A 22,596-nucleotide genomic window follows, 5' to 3' on the forward strand; every position below is an offset into this window, starting at 1 on the left:
GAATCATTGTCAAGTCTGTAAACGGGTATTTCACTCAGTTATGAAGACTTATAAAATAAATTATGCAGGCATTTCTGGAGACAATAGGTGGAGATGCAGAGAGGTTGCCTTCAGTGGAAGCATTACTGAAGCTGCTTGTCTTGGTAGGAATTAATTTCAACAGGGTAGTAGAAAGTGTGGTTACTACCTTAAAAAGAGCACTATCATCCCCACCATATTAACGTGGTGAGAATTGTATTGCTGCTTCATCCAAGTATGTGTATCCTAGCAGAGTAAAGAAGTAAGCATGTAGCAGGGGAAGAACACAGTGTTTCTAATTGGTTTGTACAGGCCAATTAAAAAACAAGTCTATTTTATGTTATGTACAACAATGTATGTAATTTAATTTAGATTCACCTTTGATATCAAACTCTGCCTAGATGTAGGAGCCCCGAGCTCTGTGAGGGCTTTTGTAGCTGAGAGCTGATTCATAGACCTGTAAAGATACCTGCAATTTGCAGTGTACTTTGAGTGCTGACTGCTTCTGAAAGTGGAATTTGGGATTGCTCAACTACTTCTGGGATTAGGCCCTGACTTGGCATACCCTGGCTTGTACTCCTTGTCAGATTGCTAAGCACTAAATTAATTTGCAGAGCAAATCAAATTCTGATGTGGGAGTAGAGCCTGGGTGTTTTCCAGACTTCAGTGGTGACTGATGTATTTGAGCACAGAAAAACAATTTTCTCCCTCTCTCATCACAAGGCTTTTCAGCCATCAGAAGTCTGGAAGGCAAACAGATGAGGAAGGTAGAGAAAATGGTGTTGTGGTGTTTTGATTTTTTTTTACTCTGCTCATTTACATGTCATCTGTGAAACCTGAATACTACCCCAAACTCATCCCAACAATTTTATGCAGCAAACTTATTTCTGAAGACACAATCTCTTTCTGATGCAAAAGGATCATCTCTCTTATTACTTTGTAATAGGAGCTTTGTTTCTTATTAAAATATTCAGAGTTTTCACCAGATGAATGGGGGGGGGGGTGTTAAATGTAAATAAGCAAAAAGATTTGTCTTGCTTTGTTGCAACTCACATTCTCAGTTTTATTTGGGAGATAAACACCACAAAACTAGCTACTGGAATGCTCACATAGCCCCTTTCCCCTCCTTCTTAGGCATCCATATCCCCATACAATGCAAAGGGAGAACTGAGCTGCTAGGGAAGAGTTTCTCAAAAGCACGCTGACTAGAGAGCAGCATACGCTATAAGAAGGGGTCAGGCTTCATTTAAGCAGGTAATTTGTCAGAAACTGGAGTCAAGTCTTACTTGTGGTGTGTGTGTGAGGGGGAGAAAAAGAGAAATTGAACTCAGGTTAGAAAACTCAGATGAGCTGTGGCAGACAAGACCAAATCTGTATCATGTTTCAGAGCAAGATGTTGCTATATCTCAGGCCATGTAAATATGCTAGGAGAAGCTGAAGAGATTGGCCAAGATGATCAAAGGAGAGGGAATTTCTGTTCTGAGAGTCCTCTTGAGGACTGCAGCGTAAGGGCTCTGATCTGTGGGGCTGCATCAGTACTTAGGTGGCTCTATCCATAGGAAATAACCTAGATGCTGAGTGCAGAAACTTAGGGTAAAATACGCACAGCACAGTGAGAAGCAGGGCTTTTAGAACCAAGCAGAATATTATGCCAATGCAAATGTGTTGCAGGTGGTAGATGAAAGGCTGATTTGCATTTCTCTGCATGGAACTGCACTGTTTTATGTAGACACAACATCAGAATATAAATTGTTAAGAAATCAAAGTCAGCTGGCGGACATTCATTGTGTTTAAGTGGTGGTCTGAAGTGGGTAAAGAGACAGGAGCTGAACTACTTTTGTGATCCTAGATTTAGCTGTTAGCATATCTCACTTTCCCCCAAAGCAGCCCACACGATGCAGTAAATAAAATCTGAAATTCTTTTACTATAGCTAAGCTTTGTTATGATTATGGGTTTTGTCTGTCATTAACTTCCTCCAAAATATACAGTTCCTTTCAGTTTTCACTTACCTTATTTCTTTGGAAGTTATACAATGAATTTATAAGATAAGATTAGAAGGGTTTTTTCCCCCTCAGGCTTTGCAAGTAAGCAAAAATGCAGTAAATACACCATGAAGTCTGTGAACTGTGTAAGCGCCGAAAGTCTTCTTGTCACAAATACTACTGTATGATGAAAAGTTCAAGACACAAAGGTATGTCGAGGACTGTTCCCTGGTACCTGGGATGCACCTGCTATCCCATAGCCGTGAGGGGTTGAGCATCATGTCAGGACCACCACAGAAGCTTTCACTGGTCTCATCAAGTTGACTACACAAGACTAGTAGTTGCTAGTCCATGTAATCCAAAGCTCTCTTGACAAAACTAGCTATATAGCACAAACACTTTCATTTCAGTGCATATTAAGAAAGTTTTGTCCATATAGCTATAAAGGTGCATTCTCACAGCAGGATTTTTGCCATGTTTCAACAGAAGATGCATTTCCCAAAGCAATGCAGTTTCATTTGAGAATGAGTCTGATTTAGAGGCAGAGAACATCCAAGCAAATGTTTGTTGACTGCATCTCTGTCCTGATGGAGAAGGGAGCAAGGGGGAACTTAACATTTACAAACAGGAAAAAGAATGACTATGACATAGTGGTAAAGTCAAGCCAAAGGATGTGAATGGTTTATCTCTGGTAAAGTGCAGCTTGATTTGGCTCCTTATAAAACCTGTCCAATGGAAAACAATGTCTCAGGTATGAGGCAGTACTTCTGTGCAGAAGGATGGCAAATAAGTAGTGCATAGAAAATTAAGATGGAAGTGAAGCAGTAGAGACAAAACTAAGAAGGAAGAAAATGTCGAGTTACATATTTAGGAAACTCCTGCTTGTTGAGAGGAGGAAAAAAATTGTGCGAGACTAGCTGTCATTTTAGCATAAATGACTGTTCAGGAGACAATCCTAAAAGGTTTTGAAGAGAGTCCAAATCAAGCCTCCGTTTTTTCTCATAATTAGCCAGTCAGAACTGATCTTCCCGATACACCTGCACATTAACAGCGCCAACAGAGAACAGCTCAGGAGCAGGAGGATGCTCCTAAGCCCTTATCTCTGCATGTGAACCACTTGCTGCTGTGAACTGCAGGCTGACAAGCACAAGTTGTGCCGCAGGACATACTGTAAGCCGGGTGATAACAGGCATACAATAATGAGTGAACAGATATAAACAATCCTAAATTTAATTTTCTTTTCTAAACCAACACTTCTTTGCTATCAGAATAATACAGTAGAATAGCATCAGCTAAATTTGCATAAAGGATTTATGGGGTTTTGCATTCATGATTTGGCCTGTTAACAGTAGGCCTATATAGTTTATCTTTCAAATTATCACTCAGAACTATAAATGACCTTTTGCCTGCCAAAATAATGAGCTGAACATGGTTTTAAATGTTTTTTTTTAATCCCAAGTCTAATTTAGGACTATGACCTTTTACTAGGATATTCTCTGCCTCATAATTCTTCTCTAATGAAAAACATGGATCTAAATTAGATCACAGGAAGGTGCAAATGTGTCTGATAAAAAGCTATGGTAAAATGCAATCTATGACTATATTGTACCTCCATAAAAGGGGACAAAATTGGCCCATATGTTAAACTGATAAGTAACTGATAACGCTTCTGATGTGTATATTGCCAATTTTCCTATCTGATAGGAATTTTATGTTTCCATTTTTGGTTGCTGAGTAATTGTGGGATATTTGCTAATGAGCAAATAATCCATGTAAATGAGGATGTACTGATACCTAAAAAATCTTGTAGCCAGTTGAATTAGTAATAATTTACTATACTGGTGCATACTGATATAAGTTATGCCTTCATAGATACGGCAAACTTTCTATACTGTTGGAAAGTCATATAATGGGTTTAGGCTTATTAAAGGCAGGCCAAATTCTTTTCAAATACAGGAAAATCTTGAAAAAAAAAAAGAGACAAATTATATTTATCTAACTTTCATTTTGATGGAAGGGGAGGAGAAGATATATTTAAAAAAAATGAAACAGCACAGGAATGGGTTGGGGACCAAGGATAATCCATCATGAACTGGGAGATGCAGGGAGAGGCAAGATTGTAAGGGACAGAAAAAAAAAATACAATATGTTTTATATTGTAGTGCAGACTATTGTACCGGTTAAACTTCAGCTCATTTTTGTGTGTTCCTCTCTTAGTGTATAGCTCTAATGTATTCTTCAGAGCAAGAAAAAAAATTAATTGTATAAAACCAAAAAGGTTAAGTTGCAGAAAAAACGATATGGAATTGTTAACTTCCATATGTACCTTCGTTTTATGCTTTGCCAAACCTTGATGTCATTGACCTCGATAAGAAAATTCACTCACTCTTTTTTAATCTAACATATAATACTCAACAATATACCATAACAGCAGCGTAGAGATTAGCTATTCTTGTCAGTGCTTTCTGAGCAGTCATCCTACAGATGCGATTGCTCCTCATTTTGTTTTCCCCAGCTAAGCATCTCTGGAATTTTCTTGTAAATAGATGATGGATGCTAAATTCTCCTGGTTAGCAACAATCACTTCACACGCGCTGCCCTGGGACCTGGCTTGCCTCCTTCCCAGCCCAAGCGACCTGATGGCATGGCCCTGGCCGTTGCCAGAGCTCCCCCTGCGCGGCCGCTGAGAAGGGACATCGTGGCGCCTGTTGGGTAACCTGGTAGGTGACAGACGTGCCTGTGGCCACAGCCACGGGTGGGCTGTGAGGCTGTGGTGGCACTCCAAAGCAGGCAGGAGTCAGACAGTGAGAAGGTAGCATCCACGCTTTCAGAGTGGTGCGGTTATGATGACTACAAACACCTGCACAGCACAATTATAACAGAGAGTTAATGAAGGCTGTTGTGAAATGGTTGGGTTGGTTTTGTGAGAAATGATTCAATGGTAAGCAAACGCAAATTTTTGTTTCTTTTTAAAAGGATTTGTTGAACTTGACTCACTTCTGCCTTGAACTATGTAGATGCTTAGGCTTGGGTTTCCAAAGGTACTTAAAATTAGGTGGTCAAGTTTTACTGGAATTCCCTGAAATTAAATTACTCTGCTAGGAAGCAAGGCATATTGTCTCCCATCCTGAAATCCTTAGTGCCAGGCCTCTTGTGTCCCCTTTCCCTTAGTGTTCCTTCAGAGCCATTTGTGATACCTCTGAGTCCTCCGAGTCCTCAGGCCAAGCAGACGATTCCATGAAAAAGGCAGTTAACAAAGTAGGTGTAAGCGGTTACAATTTTGATAGGTTTCTACTGTTTCTTCCTATATTCTGCATTTGGCACAATGGCTAGTCACAACTCAAAGTGGTGGGATGGCTTTGTTTTGATACAGAAGATGTGCAGCAAAGGGGACTGATTTGAAAAATGTTTAGAGACTCTATTCTCCAACCTTCCAAACCTGAATGAAAGCTGAAAATGCTGATGTTTTTCACAAAGTCCAGAAAAATATACTTTCAAGCCAATCAAAATAATTTATTTTTATTTTGGAATTTCAAAGTTACTTTTGAAATATAAACTGATCTTCTGCAACAAAGTATCACTTTAAAAATATCATTACCTTTCCAAAGTTTTGTTCCAAAATGCTGAAATGAGACATTTTAATGTGTCAGAATATTTTATCTAGTTTCCCCTTGGAAATGAATTATAGCTAAATAGATCTGATCTCATGTGCTTGTTTCAAAGGAAATGCACAGATGGTGTATGGTTCTGGTGAATGATTCTGTTTAAGTCTTTGAATACATCTAATAAATACAACATCACAAGCCTGGCATTGCTGATGTGTAGCTTCAAGAGTAGCTGCATTTTAATCATTATAGATCAATTAAAGCAGCAAAATATACACAGCCTATAGGTTACCTCTTCTCCTTCTTCAATATGATAATCCTTCCTTTCATTTGGCCCTCCAACAAACATCACATTTAATTGATGGCGATGCCTAGAAAAGAAAGTGACATTTTAAAGCTACCTCCACTCATGATGTTCTTTATTTCATGTAAGTTTTTTTTAATTCTTTGAGGACAGTGAGTCAATGAAACAATGCTGAGTGACAAGCAACATCCAGAAAGAGAACTCAAAAGACCTCGGATGCATCTCTCTGCTCTGCCACTGTCTTACCGGGTGACCTGAGGCCAGCCACCTCCCTTCTGGTGTTTCAGTGCCTCCAGCTATGAAAAGGGGACATCGATAGTTACCAACTGTGGAAAGAGCTTTGAACTGTAAAGATAAAGAATGCTACATAAGAGACAGGAATGACAGGAAAATGTCTTTTCAACCTGAGCCAATTAGATCAGGATTCTGTAAAGGTAAAACACTTTTAAAGGTCAATAAAGGTAAAAACGTACTTTTCTTCCCATTGGTAGAATTAGGGGAGATACCGATGGTAGGAATTATCAGCTAATTTCTCTTCTATTTATACTGGTTTTGCTAAGGTGGAACAACATTACAATGGTTTCACTGTGGTTGTGGCTAAGCAGAAAAGGAGATTCAGGCCCTTAATCTTAACTTTGCCCCTTTTAAGAGCCCCAATGAGCACTTCTCTCAGCTGTCACAAAGAATAGATATCACCCCAATTATCTATCCGTCCACTAACACTAATAAAGAGGTAAGGTAGCAGGTTTTCATTTGCTAAAAACCCCTATAAATTAGGCCTGTTAGCTGTGATTCAGAATTTGTTCTTAAGCTCTTTTTGACTTGTGAACTGAGGTGTTTTGACCTCAGCTTTTTAGTGAGGAGATTCTGGGCAATACTAGGGCTAACAGGAGAGCCTAGTAACACAGAACCAGCAGAGCCATGCTCCCCTGCAACACGGGGAAGAATGATGTGCCTCTGTGTCAGCACCTCTTAAGCCTGAATTTGAGAGAAGCTTGTTTTGAATGGCTGAGCATATCTATTTGATCTGCCACCATTACCATGTTTACTTTGAAGAGTATTTAAATGAAAATGAACAACACAGTAGGGACTAGTAAAGCAGAAATAACAAGTAACAGTGACAAATTAGTTGGTCAAATAAAAGTCTAAATAAGTAAATTAAATTACAATTCTTAAATTAACCGTTTTCACCATAGGAACCTGTACACATTATAGCACTTGGCTTTATGCCCATATCCTGAAATAAGGAACTGAAATCAGAACTGTTTGTACCATGCAGATTTAATATTTGTTTTCAAGAATGCACTAAAATACTTCTGCATTAATGAACACTTCTACTGAAGAAGGGCAGGAAAACTGAAACAGTAACAACACAGCTAATAAATAATTAAATAAATTAAAATCAACCCTGGAGAATAAAATAAGAGAAAGACAATCTATGGGTATCTTGTAGTCTGCTGTAAAGATAATTTTTTTATCGAAACCCATACAATTTCATTATTAGTTCAATAACTAAAAGTGAAAATACTGCTCTAAAAATCATTGTTTCTCAAGTTTTTGTTTGGCAAATCTACCATTAATTCTGTTACTCTATGGATTTAGCTAGGTTTTACATAATAAACAGGCAACTATGGGTTAATCATTCCTGTCATTAACAATTATATAATGACACCATCAAAAAAATCCAGCTATGAAATACAAGCAGGAACTCCAATAGGTTTGTTTGTCCATATTGCTAAATAAAACTGTCTGGTTAATATAGTTGCATTAAGAAGAAGAATCATAAGGAAGGAAAGCAGTTTCAGCTAAGACTGCCAAAATGCAGTTAGAGCATTGTAAAGGTTTCAGGGGTGTGAAAATTACTTGATCGCACTATTTTTAGAATAAGCTGCTAATCAATGGCCTATTTAGTTTCATATACTCATATATTTCTCCTCTTAACCACATAAAGAAAATGGTACCAGCAGGTACCAGTAGCACCAGGAGCAGCAGGTGGTGAGACTCAATCTGCACAGTAGATGGCTTTCCTCTCCTTCATAAGCTGAAGCCACATTGGAAAAATAGATTTTTTTTTTTTAATCTATGCAATTTTTATCACAAAAAAATGTTCCTTCTCTCACTGTGGCTTGTTATAATGTTTATAGGGAAGACCTCTGATAGATGTCACATTCTAGAGTTACTTCAGAACTGCAGGTATATGGTACAGAACAAACAGTGTGGTAATAACAATAAGGTTCTTACTGATGAGGATAGAAAACCATAACTATTTCATAAACGTAAAGTACTAAAATTTTACCACCATCACTGGCAAGCTTTAGAAATGGACACACTTTACAAAATGCTTCCTAAAACCATTTTGAAAATGAAAGAAATGCAAACACTCCTAAGACGACACTTTTCTCATTCTCTCCCACTGTGAAACTATTGTAGTGATTCAAGTTTCATAATTTTTCAGTTAAACATACAATTGTCGTTTCAACACAGACATCTCAGGAAGGATGTGCCTTTTACCGTATCTTTGTCCTGCAACCATTACTTTGAAAAGTAATCCTTGCACCTGTGAATGGAAATTAATATCACTGCTACAGTACTGCCCATTCAGCTTTTGATTAGAGGTAGCACTTCAGGGTAGGGCAAGAAGCATATTCTTTGATGATTTTTTTTAATGATTAAACTTGTAATGCAAGATTAGTTTTTTTAAATTAAAAGCAAGAAAAAATGGGGTTTATTTTCTTTATAAAACCTGGGTTTATATCTCCTTTCTTATGAAAGCCTTCTGTACAGAGAGTTTTGGACAAAATATATTATCCTCAACTTCACTGACAAAAGAAATCCTTGCTAACTTTGTGACTAGAAGGTGCCACACGTTGGATTATTTACACTGGAATTTGTTCATGAGCTTTGACACTGAGAATATGCACGCTGTACAACTGCATAATGCCCCCACTTTTTTTCTTTTATTAGCTGTCTCATTCAAATATGGTTCATAGCTTTAAGCTGCCTCTTCAGCCTCCCTACCCTGCCTTGACAGCTCTGGAAATGCCCTGGAAACCTACTCCTCCAGTGCCCCTGCCCTTCCTTTCACATTATCTTTCAGTGATATGTCCCACTGGTTTTGATTGCTCCTGCAGCTTTGCCTCCTCTGCAATGTTGGAATGACTCTCAGCAGCTCTAGCAGCTGTTCCAGGCTGTAATTTGGTAGCACTAATCTGTTAGCTAAATCTTATCATTTCTGAATGTGATGCCATCTCCTCTGATTTCTACAAGTTTATCGTCACAGGGCCTGACACAAATTCCCTGAACTCAGTCTAATTGCCTACAAGAGACTTTGAGTTGAGGCAAATATCTTATATTCAAGTTGATCTTTACAGCTTTTGCTGAGTTACTGGAAAACAGATTTCAGTCACTTTCTGTTCTTTGAAACAGCACTCTGACTGACTGCAGTCTGAGAGGAACTACAGTTCCTTACTAATCTTCACCATGTATGCATTTTAGCAGCTTCCTCTTATAGCTAGGAATATTTATATACCTAAGAACTGGGTTAAAAAAAAAAAATCTTCTTTTACTTACATAAGCTTATTGCACACAGGTGGCAAAAAGGCAGTTTCGTTTTCTTCTATCCATTTTCTTACATTTACAAGAAGCTCCATGGTCCACCAGCTATGAAAATTTTGACGGAGATACTAGAGTTTGCAGAGAGCTCTTTCTGTGACCAAACTGCATGTGGTTCCATCCCCAGAGCTCAGAGGATTGGTTGGTAGAAGAGGTGTCTTCAGGCTTCAGTGTCAAAGGGTCATCAAGGTCCATCAGCCAAAGGTTACTTTGTAAAGAGTACTAAGGCTCCAGCAGCTTAGCTAATAATTGACTAGTGTTTTTAAAATATATATTTTCATCAGAGACTGATTCTGCCTACAGGAGGTGTCTTAATTCTCTTTACTGCATCAACTGGAGTGTGTGTTTCCTCTTTACAAAAATTGCCTTGTTACATACACAAACTGAGAGTTAGGAAAATGGGTGTGACTCGGGCATCCACACCCTGCAAGTCTAATATAGAAACAGATTTCAAAGCTAAATGCAAATTGAGAGCAGTTGCTCAAAGTTTAGTTATATATAATACACAAAAAGTATTTTTATACATGCATAACCAAATATAGATATTTCAGGCTTGATAGCAGAGCCCCATTTCCTTTTCACCACCTCCCTTCAACCTTCTTAGGCTGAATGTTTGGGGGAGTGTGTTTGAAAATATTGGGGTCGTCTTCTGCCAAATAACAAAAATAAAGACATCTCTCGCATTTGTAAAACCAAAAGCAGCTACCCATAAATGCTCATTTCTAATTTGATCCTCTCTTTGCACTGTTGTAGCAGGCCTCGTTGGAGAGCTGAACCTGGTTCTGTGATGCCCTTTGGGAAAGTGCAGCATATTGTCACCAAATTATCAGGCAAACAAGAAACTGAAAACTGCCAGGCATTCCAGACCTGTATTAGTCTTTATTCCTTCACTAGTTTTTGTTCAATGTCTACATAGTTCCTATGGGATTGCTCACTCTGTTCCCTGCCACCCCCATTTTTTAATAAGCAAATGTATAAACATTTATTTTCAGACTTGAAATATATGAAATGGGTAGTAAACAAAAAACCCAAGACATTATAAAATTTTGGCACTTTTCAGTTGCTCTTGACATCGCTTAGTCTTCTGATTGTATCTACACTGTGCTTAGTGGGTGAATGTGTATGGGTATAAGGTTATAATATGATTTGTTTAAAAGTGAGTGTTACATGCTCCATGGCTTGCGCGTATGAGCAGTCCAGCAGCTGCTGGACTGAAGAGTCAGCATGCTGGAACAGCACAAATTTGGGAGTTCTTTACCGCATACCATTATAATTTTCCAATGGAAAAAAGGAATGGAGTGTGAGTTTTAACTAATACCAATGTTCTTATTCCAGTATGTGTAAGGGTGATTCTGTTTTACCTTCATCTCTATCACTTCTTTGCAGTTGAGTTTAAACTAATTACATAATTGATGAAAAAAACCCCATTTATTTTGGGATAATAAGATCCACATGTGGATTACAGTTCTGCTGTATTAGTACAGTCACAATGGGACCGGCAATAATTTCCTCTGAAATAAGCCCAAAGGAATTATTATTTCACTCAATTATAGAAACACCCTCCCCACCGCCCATTATTTATTTAGCACATGAAATTTCTACTATCAGAATGGCTGTGGTGAGACACCGGTGCATAGCAAAGTCATTAGGCCTGTTTTTGGACCTAGAGACAGGAACACTTCAGTGCTTTTTGTACTGTAGGCTGCTGGAACATTATTCAGCTGCAAAGGAAAGAGATCTTCTGTTTAACATGCACTTTCACTTAGAAGATTGTGACCCAGCCTGGCAGGACCAGGAGAACTGAAGACACTCTTGTTTAATGACCATGATTTTGTAAAGCTCTACCTCATCATTAGTAACATGTATTGCAGAGCAGGACTCCATTTATTGGGCATGAAAACCAAGAGATTGTACAAAGCCACAGTAGTAAAAAACACAGATCCTGGAAGTGATAGAGCCAAGCCTTGTTCACCACAATATTCATGTGCCAGTTTTAACTGCAGGGCTATTGTCTGCAACCCCTACTCTAATCCCTAGTCTCCACTTTTTTTCCACTAGGCAGAATACAAGGTACTATTACCTGCAGAGAAAACTATCTGTTGCATGGTGATAAATCCACTCTGTGGCTAGAGTGAGGTATGAAAACCCGATAGCTAGACCTACTTAGGGAGGAAACAAATGAAGTTCACTTATAAAATTCACCATTAGTATGAAGCTGAGGTTATTATCACAGGGTAGCATTTTCTGCTACCTTCTGTAACCAATAGGTTTTGAAAAAATGCAGTTAATGGCCTCTCCATGTGTATAACAGGTATAAGGGAATGTTGGGATTTTGTTGTTTAGGTTTTTTTGAGGAGGGCTAAGAAATGGTCTGCAAGGCCTAGAAGTACTGGGCCATGAAACTCAATTTCTGTGAATTGTATTGGAGAGGCAAAGAAAAGAGCCAGCGTTACAAGTCTCCATGAGACTCAAGTAAATACATATGCCTCATGACCTGACAGAGGCCTGGATTTTTCTTGCTAATCTGCTTCGCAATGACTCTTCACATCCATCAAAGCCTGTTCTAGCAGCTGGGGTTTCTGCTCTCACTTTTGGCTCAGATCCTTCCCTTTATGCAAAGGTAAGGACTCGATTTGTCAGCTTTTGCTGCCAAAGAAGAACAAGACTACTGAAGCACAGAACTGCTACAGAAAAATAATCCATCTTTTGTATTAAGGGTACATGAAAAAAGTGGTAGTAGAAAAAACTGAGTTTAGGACAGCACCTACTCTATTTTTCTACTTTCCTCAACCACCAGACCTATTAGAGACTTAAATTTACTAGCTGGTGTCCAGCAAGCAGGATATGTTAACAAAAAGCACATAAGCTAAATATTGTGTTTCTAGTTAGAAGAAGTATTCAGGTTTGTTGGCCAGGATTTTTATCTGTATTAAAGTGATATTTGGTCACTTTTCCATTACTCCCTGTATTTTTTATTTTTTTTTTCACCTAAAGAACTGATGATAAAGACCTAGAATGGCTTAGAGCCCCTGGGAAGGGGAGAGGGAAACAGACCATAAAGCCAGCAAGTATGGATGCTGTCTGCTCCTCTCTGCCCATTTTACTCTTGAAAGCAAACAGCATTGTGAAAATTGGCTCTTAAGCTTTGTTTTTTTCATATTTAGTGCTGAGAAGTATTCTGAAAAATCTTCACCAGGGGAGGTTTGCATTCACCAAGCAATTTGAGTACAAAATCCTTTTAGTATCATTTAATCTTTGCCTTTCTGTCCCTGTGCAATACAGAGACTGATTTATCTTCCCCGGTTGTTAAAATAATGGAGCTACACTGAAGTGATAATCTGGAGATTCTGCAAGCAGAAGGAAGCAAGTAACTTTCTGCACCATTAGGACAGCTTTAACTTTTGCTTTTTATCTTTTTTCTTTCTTTTTTTTTTTAATATTATGATGAAATGGAATAAGGAAGACCTAGATATGACTAAATAATCCATTTCACCCAGTTGAACATGCTTCCTATTTTTGGTCAATTCTGTGCTGCTTCTGTTTGTTCTTTGAGAACAAATACAAAGGAAGTACTTCTTTAAAAAATGAAAAATTATTTATATTAAAAAGCCCTATATAGTTGCTGAAAACAAAAATTCAAATTGGTAACAAGCCTACTACTTGAACCCAAGTACAGTTATGTTCCTACAAACTAATTCACGTGGCCAAATTTCACTGATATAAACATACTATCAAGAGCCTCAGTCTCTGTGGGGACAAACATAAGAAGCAAGTGAATCACATAGCACAGTAGAAAAGTTAAAGATCCCACGAAAACTACTAGAATCTTCACTGTTATCACTGTTACTTTTATGGTAAGGATGATTAAAATAAAACATGCAGTGATTATCATCTCTATAAACACCAAAATTAGACTGACTGAGTACTCACTCTTGGCTGAGTCTAAGGTTAAATCTGCAATAAAGAGCTTGTCCGTGTATTTACAGCTTCAGCTTTGATTCTTCCCGACATTCTTGTATTTGCCAAAAAAGTGCTTGTTTGGATGAAATCATGTTCACAGCAATCTTTGCGTGGTATAGAATATTTAATTTTCTAGTGTAATGATGCACTGCTAAGGGTAATGAAGGCAGCTGATGTTTTCTGGTATGCCAACTAAACCTATGTGACGATGGGAAATTTTTCTAAGAAATGAACTGTCAGTTTTCTCTTTTTCTCCATGCCAGCCACCTTCATCAGTGGTCAGATACAGCAATTGCATGTTGCTTTACCTGTCAATGGTGTATACCACTGAAACATATTCTAAGTAATGCCCACAGTAATAGTACCAACAGCAGAACAACTTTCTTGACAAGCAAGAAGCACCTTGTCTCCATTCAGAACGGTCTCAGAAAGTTTCAGCTCATTTATGGATCAGAGGTGGGTGGAGGAGGTAATGAAGTCACACGCAACTGCCACTCAATCTGCCAAAAGCAGTTGGGAGATCGGTGCTATTTACTTAAAACTGGCTGAGTGCCTGTCACCTGCTGCTGGGCCACCAATATTTCATTTTTAGAGGCCATGGAAATCCAAGCGCTGTGTAGCACCCTCTACAACCATCCACCCTGTAAAGTAATACCCAGAGCTTGTTGCTTTGCCCAGAGTGAAGTAGCGGTAGAAAGGAAAGTGGTTGCTAGTACTTTTGTCAGTAACCCAACAGAGCTGTCCAAGAAAGTAAATACAGTGACAATGCCTAGCCATGGGTGGAAGAAAAGAGTATGTCTCTGTCTCAACTATGTAACAGTGTTGGAACATTGCTTGTGTTTAAATATCTGCTGATGCTGATTAAGTTTACCATCTTCCTGCCACATAAAGGCAAGACAGATCTGACCACAGAATAAATCCGTGTTAGCGGTATACTTTTAACAATAAACATGTGCTTAAGGCTTTGTGTTTTCATCTGGTAACTAAGCCTGTAATAGATCAGATATACACTGTGTTGCTTCCATGTATAAGTAATGTTGGCCTTTTAGATCTATTCAGCATTTTCATGTCAGAGCACCCAATTCCACCCAGAGGTAAAGCCAGCCCTCAATGAATTATCCATATGGGATAAACCCCAGTGTCTTTGGTTATTTCTATTAACTAGCATTCAGAAATCATTTTATATGATTCCTTTTAACCTGTACTAGTTTTGGAAGTGCCAGGCCATCCCCCCTCATCGCGCACAGCGGCAGCGGAGCCGCAAGGAGCCTGCGACGCCCTAGGGCGTGCAGCTAGTGGTACTACAGAGAGCATCGGTTCCTTTACTGGCTGTAACTCGCTGTTTTTCTCTCCGGCTCGGACCTGAGCACGACAGACGGGTGCACCGTCTCCCACCGATGTGAATTAGCGTGAGGATGAACTTCGCTGACCTAGCGGCTAATGCCATTTTTTCCGAAGGCCGTCAGGAGGTTTGGCCCCGCACGACCCGGGGCCGGGGCCGGCGCCGTGGCCCGTCTGCCTCGTCTCCGGAGTGCGGAACGGGGGGGGGGCCGCTTCAGCCAGCAGCGAAGTGTGGCGCTGGCGCGGGGGGGGGGGGGGTCGGGGCCCGGACGGGCCGGGACAGGCCGCCCCCACCAGCCTCCCGTCCCCTGCAGCCGCCCTGCCCGACCCCGCCGCAGGCTGCGCGGGGGGCGGCGCGGCGCCGAGCCGGCGGCGGGCCGCGCTCTCTGCCCCGCCCCGCCCCGCGCGGCAGGCCCCGCCCGCGCGGCGGAGGCGGCCGGGCTCTCGGAGCGGCGGCCCGCCGCGCCTCCCGCCCGGCCTGCCGGCGGGGAGGGCTCTGTCCCGGCACCGCAGCCGCTCTCCTTCCTCCCGTGCCTGGGGGCGCGGCGTCCACCCAGTCCCTTCTCCCCTCCCCGCGCCGCTGATAACGGCCGTTAAGGACGAGAGCGCGGCCCGGGCAGAGAACCGGGGCGGCCCGGGACCGCTGCCCAGCACGGGGCGCAGGCGGGGCGCAGCCGCCCTTGGCCCGGCGGGGCGGGCGAGCCCTTGATAAACCGTTCGGGAGGAGTTGGTGTCAGGGCTCCAGTGGCGCAATCGGTTAGCGCGCGGTACTTATACAGCAGTACAAAGCCGAGCAATGCCGAGGTTGTGAGTTCGAGCCTCACCTGGAGCACCCAGCTTTTTGGGAGGGAAAACGGGCTTTTTTGGGACGCGGCCGCGCTCCGGAGGAAGAAAGAAAAAAGTTCACGGAAAAATTATGCAGCCGTGGCGGCAGCCTGGGCTCGCCCGCGGGCACCTTGCCGCGCCCGCGGGCCTCTGCCTGCCGGGCGGCGCTGCCGTGGGTGTGGGGTGCGCGTGGAAAGGGGCCGGCGGTGGTCACAGAGGGACACTTGTCTGGGGCTCTTTATTGTCGGAGGAATAGCTGCTCGTGTGAACTGGCAGGAAATAAAGGTTATTTTATACTGTGTTGCTTACTACAGGGTGCAAATAGTGACTGGGGCGGTAACTACAACTGAAGGGTAACAAAATCTCCCTCCTTCGGGAGTGGCAGCCTGTGTAACAGCTCATTACCTCAGTAGTGCTTTATACATGCGCATGCTGTAGCAGGAAGGAAAATAATTCAAATAATTTCAGGTTTCTTTTCACAACTTGAGAGGCGGTAGGGCCATGGGAAAAGGGCAGCTTCGGGGCACACTGCCTGAACGTTTAGGCCCAGATCTTGTGAACCCACCTCTATGTTAAGTCTACCACTTTCACAGTGCAATTTATATCAAAAAGTTCAGTGAGACCCTTAAGATCATGCAGCCAGAGGCACCTTTATTGCCCAAATCAGCCCATAAGTGTCTATACTGCGGGCATTAACTCCCTGAAGTGCGACTTTAAGGTTTTTAATTACCACTTCTTTCCTATTCTAGATACCCCTCTGAATTTTGCATTGATTTCATCGATTTCAGTGATGGTGCAGTCATGCCTGAAGCGTGTGCCATATCAGCATAAGGAAGTGTACATCAACAAGAGAGGTCTGTAATATATCTAAGGGTAAATAAAATTCATCCTTTGCTTGCACTGAATTTCACGTTTTCTCCATGCAGGGGTGACATGTCCCAGTGCTGAGGAGTACAGGCTGTACGGAGAAGTATTTGCAGAGGTACTTGGAAATACTGCTGCTCTTGTGTAACTGGAAAATAAAAGCTAGCAGAGGGTGAGGGACTCCATTCCTGGACAGAGACCACTTTTTCCAGAAACTGAGTGGGGACAGTGCTGCTCCCTTCTCCCTCTCCCAGTTCCCCTGCGTGCCTCCAGGCTCAGATGGTGGCTCCTGCGCTCCCTCACCAAGGAGGAACCGCTAGTTTTGCATTTGGGGTCTTGCTTTGGTGTGCTGGGGGGGGTGATTGTGCAATTTTTGCCAAGTACGAGGTGTACGAAGCAGATCTTGTTCGTTGTGTTTACTGCTTTTTTGCGACTTGCCTCTGCAGTGCCAGAGAGCAGCTGGGCCAAGCAGTGAGAGCTGCACGGTGCTGTGGCCTTCTTCACAAGACCTCCTTCAGCCTCTTGGTCCTATTGCCTTGGCTTTTACTCTCACTCCAAGATGATTTTTCTCTTGCATATGAAAAGAAAAAAAGACCAAAATCACCATGTGAGGCAACACTTGTTTGCATCCCTGCAGCAGAGGCCTTACCTCCTGATTGACTCCTATGCCTGACACCTGAAGGAAACACGTTCTGAGATGGGGAGTTCACACTGAAAATTGTGCTAAATCAGGACAATTTATGGGGATTTACTAGAAACCCCTGTACAAAGAAAGAATGTTATTTATCTGATGGGTATTTACAAAATAAAATAAACTGCTGCTAAAGCATGACGGCTTCCTGATGGAGGCAGGGCTGTGAAATAAGATGAAATAAAGCCCCGTGGAGCGGTGCAGCTTCTTGTGGTCTGGCTGTGGGCACCTGGGCAGGGGTGGTGCTGAGGCCTCCTCCTGCCCCGGCCGGTGAAGGTGCTGCTGTGGGGCTGGTGCTGGGGTGGCCTTGCAGAGCCTGAGGAGGAAGGGGGCCGTGTTGGAGCTGAGGTTAGTGAGTCTGTTTTATTTCCTTCCCCAAGGAGCTGCTGTGGGGAGCAGTGTCGAGGCTTGGGCCTTGGCAGGGTTTCTCCAGGGCGCGTGAGGAGCCTGTCCTTACGTGGTGCTGAGCTGGGGCAGCCATGGCGCTGCCGTCATGGCCTCACCAGCTCTGACAGGCTGAACTGGGGAGAGCCCCAGGCTGTTGCTTGCATTTGCAACTTTTTCCTGAAAATTAGGTGTCTTACAGACATATGAAAATAAAGTATATGTTTTCATTTATACTGAGCTGTTTTTTTGTTGGGCTGCTTGGTCCTGACTTGTTGGTTAATGCTTTAATGCTAGTTGGCAGTGGCTTGTATGTATATAAAAACATGTGTATATACATATGTGTATTGATATACAGATGTGTAAAGATACCTTTACACCATTATGAGAGAGCTCCCAAAGTCTGTGGGTGAGTGCTGTCTTCTTTTCTAGATCTTTAATGTATGCAGATGACATATTTAGAAAACACCTGTGTGTGAGTGATGCAAAGTGCCAGCTGTACTAACGTGATCTAGAGAGAAGTAATCCCTCCTCCCACCTCTTCCCCAAATAATAATGTGGTTCACCTGTACCTCGTTTTCCTTTTGAAAACCAACTGCCAGAGCTTGTCCTGCCTGCGCTGAGCCACTGCTGGGTGTTCATCACTGTCCTTGCAGGCGGTGGCTAGGGGAGCCCTGCCCTCAGCTGGTGAGGGGCTTGGACAGGCCATAGGTGCTCCTGGAAGTGCACTTGGGAGGACGGGTTTCCCCATGGTGAGTCTTCCATGCTGCCTGGTTTATCTAGGGTCCTGCCTCTTCTAGCCTATGCCATGTTCTTTATTTCTCTAGTGATTTGCCTGGTGTGGATGACAGGCCTGTATTTCCCTAACTCATCTGAAATCCTTCCTGGGTCCATTTTCAAAAGGTGCCTCTTCTTAAAATTCGTGTTGCTCTTCGTTTAATGTTGAGTATGGACTATGCGCACTTGACAGGCTTATTCTGGCTGCTCTGAGTTCCCACTGGCTGTGGAAAGAAAGAGGGCTTGCTTATAGACTCAGAGAGGATTTTCATGTACGTTGCTTATTGCTGGAAGGAGAGTTTACAAAAATCTAGCTACTTCCTGATCTTAGAGAATTAGTAGTAATCAGGTTAGGGAGCAGGCTTTGTGTTTATCCTTATATGATCTTGCTCAAACAGGGAGTCCCACTGGAATGGGAGATGCAGGATCTAGGAGGAGGGAAGACTGGCTCATGCAGGATAGCCATTCCTGACCTTTATTTCTAAAGGTGGCAACTTTTGTTTCTGGCATGTTAGTACAGTTTTGGTGCTTGTGAGGCTCTTAAGTGGTTGCTTAACTTAAATCTCTTTGAATGTATCAGTCTGGGACTTTCTATAATATTGGGTCTTGCATATCCTAACAAATGCCTATAAAAGCCTACGATAAAGACTTGGCCCACCTAATTGTTTTGAAACCGAAGTAACAAATATTTTTAGTCTTTACAAATAGTAAATAGCCAAGAAGAGTCTGTTCTTCATAGCTTTCCCAATAGATGGCACTGTGGTCCCACAAAGCGAAAAAGAAAAACTGAAGCAAAGCATTCCCAGACATCCTAAAAATAGAAATCACTTGCCAAACGCTCCCTTGTGCGCAGCAGAGAACAATAGGCAAAAATTCCAAGGGTTGCTTAGAAAACAAAGTCCACTGGAGGTATAGATGCATTCGGTTTGTGTTTTGGGTTCGCTCCCCTCCCCCCGTTGTATGTAACATCTTGAGGACCTTACTGAAATTAAAATCTGTTGATTAGTTGTGTTTGGAGTAACAGAGGTGGTTGGGGTGTATCGTGTTTTTTAAATCTGTATGAATTCAGTGCTGTGTCAAAGTACCAGCATAGCAGGCCCAGCTTAGATCCTCGTGGAACAAATTTTTTAAAGAATAGCTGGTGTTGGAGGCTTTCATGTGGTGCCGTCTAAAGTCCAGGTGGCTGATTCCCACTGAGGGTGCCCATGCTATAGAGGTATTGGGCTTGGAAGCAGCAGCTGGGAGGAGAGGAACAAAATGTAGGTCCTTGCAAACCATGGGGAAGGACTCTTTTAAACCAAATAGAAATATAATGCTTTTGTGAGAAGAAAGATGGGGGAGGGGGGGTGTCAGATGGTCACATGGACACTTCCTTGGTGAAGAGAAGGGCTGAAAGATGAAGGGGATGGTTGGGCTTATACAGGCTGACAAAAGCAGAAGAACTTGTAAGATCGGTAGAAAAGCAAGCTCAGGAAGAGAAAATTCATGCATTGCTCTCTGAAACCAGGAAATTGGATGTTACAAGGAAAGAACAAGAACAACAGAGAAAGGGGAGGGAGACAAAGAAAGGAAAGGAGGAGGGAACAGAGGGAGCAGGTAGAAGAACGTAGGTAAGGAAGCTTAAAAAAAAAAAAAAAATTGGTTGTCTGGCTATAGCTATGTGAATGTGCTGCCTAGGGCAGTGAGAAACAAATAAGTAAGTGTTAGCCAGTCAAGCCAACCTAAGATGGAGTTGCTGTAGAAAGCAAATTGGCCTGTACGTTTTACTTGAGCAAAGAGTGATCTCAAGAGGCAGGTTTTTCTTCTCTGTGTGTTTTGAGTGGTTGCTTTAGTGTGGCAATATAAGAGACCCCTTGGTCTCTCTAGGGATTGAAGCTGGTGTTGGGAGGGCTAGGGAGCTCAGCTTTCTGGTTTGGAAAAGGAAGGAAATGGACAATCAGTACTGGATTTTGTGCCCATTTAATTTTCTTGCTTATGCTGAGTTTGCTATGTTAGGCTCTGCTTTTAAGGTGAAAAAAGGCTCTTGGTTTCTTCAAATAGTTTTGGTGAAGCCTAAATATTTGAAACCTTGGAAAAGTCTCAGAATACAGCAAAACAAACTAAACCAGACCCAGAGAAAGAACAATCTGGGGAAGTGGCTGAAATGGCAGGGGATAGTCAGAGAGTCTGTAATTAAAAAACTTTGGAGGAGGGGTGCTCCCTTGAAGGAGGCAATAGAGCCTGTGCTGCCTGCTTTAGTTGAGAGATCTTTGTATGTGGGATAGCAGATTTATGGTAGTGTTAAGAAATACTTCTAGAAATTTTACTGTTAAGTTATACATATGAAGATTGTGAGGAGGATAAAGCAACAGTTCTTAAACATTTGTCTTCTGAAAAGACTGTATGAAATTCTTGAGAGGCAATTGTGCTGCCAGTCATGTGGCTATATGGTGTAACTTTGAGACTTAGATGGTTTTCTGGTTTTGTGAAGAGAGGCTGTCAAATTAATCATAAACATGGACATCCAAAATTATTTGCAAGGTCTCAGAGTCAGTTGACTTCACTGCTTGCATTTATTTTCCATGTATCCTACCCATGGAAATGGGGATGAGAGTAGGTTAACTATACATCTTGATTTTTTTTTTTAAGCACTATTTACATGCTGTTTAGAGAAGGATACACATCTGTCTTTAAGGAAAGTCACATCAGACCTGTGCCAGCATGTATGAAGGCCATTTAAAAAGCTGTTAATAATGCAAGTTTATGTAGCTTTGTCAGTGAGCTGCATGCTAGAAAATGGCTCTGTTTCTTTTGCAAAAACTCGTACATTGTTGCAGCAAGCTGAAAATGTCTTAGAAGTGAAAATATGCCTGCCTCACTCAGGGTTAGGGGAGTTTTGTAGGAAACTGATGCTGGATTTGAGGGTGCTTTCAGCCAAGGTGGGTGGGGGGTGTCTGTATTAAGTGCCCAGATCCTGGGTTGAGGAATTACCCTTTTGCATGCTCTGGGCTGCTCTGCCTCTCTCTCCAACAGCCTTGCTTCTGCCCCACCTTCCACCTCATGGAGGGGCTCAGCCTCAGTCGATAGAGGGTTGCCTTGAAGCTGGCACCGTTTTAGGGAAGGCATGAAGCACTCATTCAGATGCTTCCCCCTCCCCCCCCATCTGCATTTCCCCATACTCCCAACTGCCTCCTGAGGGGCTCAACTTGTCTCCCACTTTGGTCAAGTGCTCTAAGGATTTCACACTGTAATCCGGGGTCCGTACCAGTCGCCTTGTCTCAATGGAGCTGTGGGGTGGCAGGAGGTGCTGCGCTGCCTGGGGCGGCTCAGGAGGGACTGCATGGATTCGGATGGCTGTAGGGTGGTAGTGGCTTGGGCCAACTTGGTGGCCAAGTCCTTTGTTGGCTCCTGCCCTAACACCTCAGGAGTACTTGTTCCTTCTTGAGACTTGCAAAGTCAATTAAGCTTGATGGCTGTGTCCCATTGAAATCAATGCCAGTAAAAAATGCACACATTCAGATCTATTGAGATTTATAGGTGCTTGCATATGTATTTAAGACCCTAAAAGCTTTGAAAATTTTACTGCTAATGCTAAACTGTTTGCAAGGCCTGTAGTAGCCTACATCTATTTAAAATACTGCTGTGACTGGTGGGTGTATCTGATTGTGTCTGTCATTCTCATTTAGTTACTCTGTGCTTGCAGTGTAACCTAGCCAAAAAAATACTTACCCCTATATATTTTGATAAAGGAAGTTTTTGGTGTGGCTGTGTCATTATTTCTTAAGCTCTTGACATAGAGTATCTTTGAAAATCCATTTGTTTTTCTGGAGTTGGAGACTTGTATTTCACTGGGGGTACTAGGAGTGCTATGGTGTGTCTTTGTGTTTGAAGGCAAACTTGTTAATAGAGAATTAGGGTATTTGCTCCATTGTCTTTTGGTTCTTAATAACCATAGCCCTTTGACAGGATTCTTACACTTGGACGAATTTTCAGAGCTGTTTAGGGATGCCTGCTTCATGTTGATGTTTGCCTGCTTCTAAGCACCTAGATGCTGTAAAGGATATCTAGCGAACAGGCTTCTTACTGCAAATGTAATGCATTTGAAGTATTCTTGCAAGAGTAGCCTGTCATCTAAATACCCCTGAAAGTAAAAGCCAAACTGTCAAGGAATCAAGATTGAGGTGCCTGTTTTTGAAATATAGTATTAATGTATAATACAAATGGGTGCATTTTCACTGATGTCAGTGAATTTG

The 22,596-nt window shown here is 42.0% G+C and overlaps 1 protein-coding gene and 1 non-coding gene across 2 annotated transcripts in view; one reads left to right on the top strand and one right to left on the bottom strand.

Moving 5' to 3' along the window:
* Positions 1 to 9,665, bottom strand: part of HAAO (3-hydroxyanthranilate 3,4-dioxygenase) — a 35,242-nt gene extending 25,577 nt beyond the window's left edge. The window contains exons 1-2 of the mRNA XM_075042030.1: positions 9,481 to 9,665; positions 5,899 to 5,977 (exon numbers count right to left, since the gene is read on the bottom strand). Of these exons, the coding sequence (XP_074898131.1) occupies positions 5,899 to 5,977; positions 9,481 to 9,560 (159 nt within the window). The 5' untranslated portion in view covers positions 9,561 to 9,665. The remainder of the gene's footprint in view (positions 1 to 5,898; positions 5,978 to 9,480) is intronic.
* A 5,896-nt stretch (positions 9,666 to 15,561) lies between these two features.
* TRNAI-UAU (transfer RNA isoleucine (anticodon UAU)) lies at positions 15,562 to 15,655 on the top strand. Its single transcript has 2 exons — positions 15,562 to 15,599; positions 15,620 to 15,655. It is a non-coding gene; the product is annotated as a tRNA-Ile (tRNA).
* Positions 15,656 to 22,596: the final 6,941 nt, after the last annotated feature.

The sequence above is a fragment of the Buteo buteo genome, chromosome 12, assembly GCF_964188355.1.
Source record: "Buteo buteo chromosome 12, bButBut1.hap1.1, whole genome shotgun sequence".
NCBI lineage: Eukaryota > Metazoa > Chordata > Aves > Accipitriformes > Accipitridae > Buteo > Buteo buteo.